The sequence below is a fragment of the Erythranthe guttata genome, chromosome 12 (assembly GCF_056151865.1).
Source record: "Erythranthe guttata isolate IM_541 chromosome 12, IM_541, whole genome shotgun sequence".
Classification (NCBI taxonomy): Eukaryota; Viridiplantae; Streptophyta; class Magnoliopsida; order Lamiales; family Phrymaceae; genus Erythranthe; species Erythranthe guttata.
Genome location: NC_142544.1, coordinates 15,054,065 through 15,061,168, shown reverse-complemented (window position 1 = coordinate 15,061,168; position 7,104 = coordinate 15,054,065). Strand labels below are relative to the sequence as shown.

General features: G+C 37.1%; 1 protein-coding gene across 1 annotated transcript; it reads left to right on the top strand.

Moving 5' to 3' along the window:
• The first annotated feature begins 865 nt into the window (after window positions 1-865).
• On the top strand, window positions 866-2,995 carry LOC148766565 (ubiquitin-activating enzyme E1 1-like). The gene is made up of 4 exons (XM_088827342.1): window positions 866-927; window positions 1,513-1,842; window positions 2,023-2,401; window positions 2,513-2,995. The coding sequence occupies exons 1-4, from the start codon at window positions 866-868 to the stop codon at window positions 2,993-2,995; spliced, it is 1,254 nt and encodes a 417-aa protein (XP_088683468.1).
• Window positions 2,996-7,104: the final 4,109 nt, after the last annotated feature.

The window sequence follows — 7,104 nt, the reverse complement described above, 5'->3', positions numbered from 1 at the left end:
TGACATTCTGAGGAATAGAAAGCAGAATCAGATATTCTTATCTCAGAAAGATTACTTGGAGAAGGTATTGACCAAGTATGGAATGGCTGATGCAAAACATGTGCTAACACCTTTAGCTCCTCACTACAAGCTAAGCATAAACCAAAGGCCTAGTTCTGCTGAGGAAGAAGAATACATGAAGGAGATTCCATATGCAAACATTGTGGGCAGTATCATGTACTGTATGGTGTCTACTAGGCCTGATTTGGCATATGCTTTGAGCATCTTAAGTAGATTTATGGCTGAACCAGGAAAAGAACATTGGAATGCCTTGAAAAGCCTACTGAAGTATCTAAAAGGATCTAAAGGAGTTGGACTTCTGTATAAGAGAAGAGTGGATGCTACTCATGTGGTGAATGGATATGTTGACTCTGATTATGCAGGGTGTTTGGACACAAGGAAGTCCTTGTCAGGATACATATATACATCTTATGGAGGAGCTATAAGTTGGAAGTCATCACTTCAGAAAGTGGTTGCACTTTCTACTACAGAAGCAGAATATATTGCTGCCACTGAGGCAGTAAATGAAGGACTATGGTTGAGAGGTTTCTTTGAAGAACTGTCTGGTAAGGTGAAAGAAATCACATTGCATTGTGATAGCCAGAGTGCTCTGTTTCTCATGAAAAATTCCATGTTTCATGAGAGAACTAAACATATAGAGATAAAGTTACACTTTATCAGACAATTTATTGAAGCAGGGAAAGTTAAAGCTGTGAAGGTAGCTTCTGAAGAAAATCCAGTTGATTCTTTAACTAAACCTTTACCATCCACTAAGTTCCAACATTGTTTGGAGCTTGTACAAGTTCAGACTTGGCAGAACTAAGGAATGAAAGGAGTGAACTCCTGGCTGCATGTTCTGGGGAGGAACATGGAGGAGCAGTACAAGTGGTGTGATGATATTTTAACCAAGGTGGAGATTTGTTATTATATGGTTGCAATATCTGGATTACACGCCTGAAATTCACTGTACTCTTATCACGTGTGAAGCACGTGAGTTTAAGTTGCTTACTCAGCTATCCTAGTCAGCCATGTGGTTTGTTACACTTGAGCTGATTTGATTGGTGGAAGGAATGGATGGCTCTCGTGAGTTGCTTGGGGAGAAAGCTCTCTATATATATATATATGTCACAGAGGCATTAAGAAGAGCTAAGAGAGAGATAGGAAGATCAATACTGGGGATACACTTAGTGAGGATAGAAACACTTGTGAGAGGGGTTTAGGGTTTCTGGCTGATCTCATACTTGTTTATAGCTGAGATTATCATCACTTATATTGTATCTGTATTGATCTGGTTTTATAGTGAATTGGAGCTTGTATTGCTCCCGGGGATGTAGATCTCACATCGAGATTGAACCTCGTAAAATCCTCTTGTTCTTCTTCTTTATTTGTTAGCTGCTTATATGTGTTTGCTGTTTGAGTATTCAGAGTGAATCTGACTTTATCTCTAGCAACATAAATTCAAAGTTAATTCAGCTTGTTGAGCTTCACAATTCATAACAATATCAATAAAAGATGCTTGTACTTCCGTAAAGCCCTTCTCGATTCGGCAACACTTGGCTCCAAGTGCAGAACCCGAACGATAATCCCTTGCCTAACTGACAACAGTAGTGCATCGTTGGACCGGCTTGGAAACTACGAATATCTACGCTCGGTGTACGAACGACCCCTCAACATGGAGCACTGTCTCTCATGGGCAAAGTCGCAGTTTGATATATTGTTTGACAAAACTCCCAACGAGGCAAACCGCTATCTCACTAATCCACACGAATATCTAGCTGCTATGAGACATGGCATAGAGGCCAAGTATACTTTGCACAATGTCCATGTTTGTCTTGAAGACCATTTAACATGCGACACATTCTCTGACTGTCTTTCCTGGGCCTGCCACAAGTACTATCTAAACAATTTTTTATTTATTTATTTTTATTTTTAATTGTCAACAAATACTGGTTTCTTATGTTATTGATTCTCTGATTCTACCAGGTATCACCAATATTTCGTCCACGATATCATGATGATGAGATTGGTGAACTTTGACAAAGCCACATTTGCGTTTGTGCGCCCAATCGAATTTGGATTAGATGAGGCGACACTCAAACTTATCAAGGCAGCAGCAATATTAAGATCAACAAGTTTTGGTATCCCAATCCCTTCATGGGTGGATGATGATTACATGATGTCTCAAGCTGTAGGTAAAGTGGTTACCCCCAAATACGAGGTTAATAAAGAGACCTGTTTCCGTTTCACGACAGAACCTCGAGCAGATGATGCAACTCTCGTCAACGAGCTTGTCCCGAAGTTAGAAATATCTCGGGGAAAGGTTGCAGCCGATTTCAGGATGCACCCAATTCAGTTTGACATGGTAACTGAAAACATATACATGCAAAACCTATACGTCCAGCTTAGTTTTCTTAGCATTATAAAAAAAATGAATTTATTAGAATTAAAAATCCCAAATTTAACTTATGTGCAGGATGGAGATAGAAACTATCATATGGAGCTTGTATATTCTCTTGCCAGTTTTAGGGCAAAAAACTTTGGGATAGATCCATTTTATATGTGTCCAGCTAGATATTTTTTTCGGCAAACAAATAGCAGAGTTGACGCCTCGCGACCTATAGCCTCGGGGCTTGTATGCCTAGAGCTATACAAGGTTATTGACGGTAAAGACAAAATAGAAAGCTATCGAAATACATGTGTGGACATACCCGTTCCGTCACTCTCAACAAGTCAACCACTTCCACCCACAATGACTCAGTTTAAAGGCATAAATTGGACGGTCTGGAGACTATGGGAGTTGGGGGGCGACCAGATGCTTGAAGTGCTGATTCATACCCTTTCTAAAGTAGGTATAACTGTAGCCACGGTAGCTTTTGGACATCATCGAGTGATCTACAATAGTTTGAAAGATGAGCACCAAGAGCGCATGCACAGAACGTTTTGCCGGATTTGGTGAGACAATTTGCGGGAGCTCATTTGAGAGGTAGCCGATATTTTTATGTGGTGGTGTCTTGCTATGAGGACATCGTCCTTCCTCTCATTAGGATCCGACATCTAGACAGTAATTTGTTCGCTTAAGCATTTTACTCACGAGAACATGAAAAGTTTTAGAGGGATCATCTGTTCTTGTCACTCATTGACTGTTGCAGCATTTTGTCATCACTGGTTGTTTAAGTTGAACCAGACGGTATTTTGTCCTCTTATCCATTTTTTTGAACATGATAATACTTAGATGCATCTGTTGTTTATAGTTCACTGTTGAAGTATTTTGTTGCTGGTTGATTTACTTCATCCAGGCGATATTTCGTTTTCTTGACCATTTTGGTCATACGAACATGATAATTTGTAGATGGATCTCTTCTTGTTGATTGTTGACTGTTGGAATTATTTTGTTGCTCATTGACTGTTGGAAGTATTTGTTGATAGTTGATTTGCTACGAACAGACGGTATATCGTTCTGTTAAGCATTTTCGTCATAAATAATTTCTAGATGGATCTGTTCTTGTATCATTTATATGTTGTATGGAAGCATAATGGATCCATAGATAGATTAGCTGGTTTAACACCACAGCTAATTTTGCCCATGATCTCAAATCTCAAAATTCCATCAATTATTATTTAATCAATTATTGCAAGAAGAAAGAATGTTGAATTCTGGTGTAGAATTTTTTTTTTTGATAAATTCTGGTGTTGAAATTACTAATCTAAGATGAGCACATGAAAATTATCTTGCATCCCGAAAATGGATAAAAGGACAACTCTTCTTTCAATGTTGAAGTGTAGATCAATTACTCAGACAAGAATAATTATTTATTATTCCCTTCCGCTTCAGTAGTTGGTTTCACATTGTGTTCTCTCTTTTCCCGCAAATCTTAAACATTTTCTCAGTTCAAGTAGACACGGCCACGGGCCGGTTCGGGCCGGTTCATACCGGTTCACGGTTCACTTTTTCCGAAACCGGAACCGGCCCACAAGATGCACGGTTCGACGGGCCGGTTCGGGCCGGTTCTGGGTCGGGCCGGAAAATTTGAATTTTTTTTTTTTTTTGGGGGGGGGGGGGGATTCAAAAAAAAGTAAATAATGGCCGGTTCACCCGGGCCGGTTCGGGCCGGTTCACTAGCCGTTATTTGCTTTTTTTTTGAATTTTTTTGAATTTTTTTATTTTTTTATTTTTTTATTTTTTTATTTTTTATTTTTAAATCCGGGTGAACCGCCGGGCCGGCCCGGCGGTTCACGGTTCACCATTTCTTAGAACCGGGCCCGTCCCGGGTAGGACGGGCCGGTTCACCCGGTCAACGGGCCGGTTTGGGCCGTCAACGGGCCGGTTCGTGCCGGTTCCGGGCCCAAAACCGGCCCATGGCCATGTCTAAGTTCAAGTACCGAAATTTTTCATATCTGTCACTTTCTAGCAAATAATAAAGTTTAACATAGGTAAAATTTAAATAAAACAATTAATTAATACGCAAGGAATAACATATTTTAACTCATAGACTTTACATTTATTTTTCCTCCATTTCTTTTCATCTATTGATCTTTCACATATTTCGTGTATTTATCTTAATTCTATATGGTCAAATAATGACCACTTAACACAATTAATAATTACACCATTAGTTAGTCATTATTTAGTCATTATTGATAAGAAATGCTCCAAAATCTCACTGAATAGTGTCATAGTGGTAATCATTTCTTATGCCCAAAGGGAAAAACCAAGAGAACCCATTCAAGTTTTGGATTTTTTCCTCGATCATATATTGGTTGTCGAGGTTCTTTAGAAATCACACGTTTTCTCTCCCCATAACCCAATTTGATGATTTGTGTTTCTCAAGTTTGTTCAGAAGAAACATAGATCTCGCAAGTCGCAACTGCTGGTGATGCTCCGATCCTCATCAATATTTAGAACAATAACTTTTTGGATCCTTGCCAAAAGTTTCGTTACACGCAGGTAGATGGATATATATAGTTTTTGGATTGATGTCCTTTTATATGTTATTTTAGACATAATATAGTACGGACATGTAGTACGGGCCGATTCAAAACAATATGTTTACTGTACTGAAAATAACTACATGTAACTATGTACCTATAATAATTCATAGTTATTTTCGTTTTTTTACCCCATATTTTTAGTCGATCAATTGTATACACACGAATACTGGCTTATACAAAAGAAATTCATAAACCCCAACAAAAATTTACAAATTTCAATATTTTTATTATAAATCACCTTCGAACCAATAAAATACAAATCGAAAATACACAAATATAGGCATATGTAACTACATGTTGGTATATGTATAGTAATGTATAGTAATGTATACAGTTTGTTGAACACTGTAACTTGAAGCAGATGTAACTTCAACCAAATTTTTGACACATTCAAGGAAAGGATCAATGGCTTTCATTAAGCTGCAACTGCAAAATCAAGACAAAAAAAATTACTTTAGTGCAAATCAACTAAATTTGAAGAAATATCAAAATACTCAAAAATCAACAAACATTAAGAGATCGAGAGATAGAGAGAGAGGTTACTGCTGGTACATGCTACATATTTTAAATCAAACAGACAGTGACTCCTCACCCCCCCCCCCCCCCTCGCCTCCTACCAAAACCCCAGCCGCCGCTAATAACCACCCACGGTTCCGCGCGTCCACAAATGCAAAAAAATATAGAAATAAATCTGAAAACATAAAAATAAACGAAATTACCATCAAAATATAGATGTCGACGAGAGGAATCCAACGGTGGGTAGCCCATCAAATTTTGACTGGTGGAACACAAACTACACCTCCGGCAAGACCACCGTCGTCGAATGAAAAAAAATTGCAGAAACATATCAGCGCTCCAAACTGAATGAAATCACCACCAAAAGAAAGAGTTCGACGAAAGGAATCTAACGGTAGTTAAACCATCGAATTCCGACCACTGGAGAGAGAGTTATCACCTCGGGAAGCAATTTCAACTATGGGAAATATTTGAAGGCGAGATTTTAAATCTGGGAGAGGAAGAGGGAGACGATTGTGAGTGACTAGAGTTTAAAACTGATTTTAAAAGGGTATTATAGGGACTTCAGGGTGGCCCATTGGGTATGTCAAAATATTTTCAAAATGAAAAGGGTTTCCCCTATAGTGTAATTCACTTGATATTTAATTCAATATAATTTGTAAATAAGAGGTCTACATAATAATCCCATAAATATATGTAGTCTTTGCAATTTCCTAGGGGTGAGCAAAAAAACCGAAAAACCGAAAAACCGAACCGAAGAACCAAAAAACCGAGCCGTTTTAAACTGTACCGAATAGCAAACCGTATGTACGGTTTTTTATTTTTGAAATACCGAATTATTCGGTTCAGTATGGTGGGAAGGTAAATAACCGAACCGAAAAACCGAACCGAACCGAAACTATAAAATGACTTCATTTTATATAATATATGTATTATTTTACCATAATATTTATTTTCTATCTTTCAATTACTTGTCTCATTCTAAGCATTTGTTCATAAATTGAGACATTATATTTTATTTATTTAGTAAGTAAAAATTTACTTGAGTTCATGGTGTTAATAATGTGGTAGATGAAAGTAGGAAAAAAAAATGAAGCATAATACATCATTTAAATTACGTTAACTCCTATAAAATTAAAGATTTTATATTTTCATTGCATTAGTAAGTTGTGAAAGTAATAGTAATTGTATTTTTTTGTTTGTACAACTTGTTAGAAGAATATAATATATATTCTTTTTGATTTAGTTTAGCCTTAATTAGGTGATTTGATTAGATTCAATCAAGTCTTAATTAGTGATTTGATTAGGGATTTGATTAGATTCAATCAAGTCTTAATTAGTGATTTGATTAGGGATTTGATTAGGTGTAATTAGTTTCTTCCTTTATTATTTCTCTCTTGTGTGTATATAAATGTACAAGCTCTCATTGATGAAATACAAGACACAATTCATCTTTTTCATTATGTGTTTCATCATTTCTACATGGTATCAGTGAATCTTTGATTTTTTTTTCTCCTCATTCTTCAAAATGTCTACCGACGATCTTCTTCCTACAAAGTC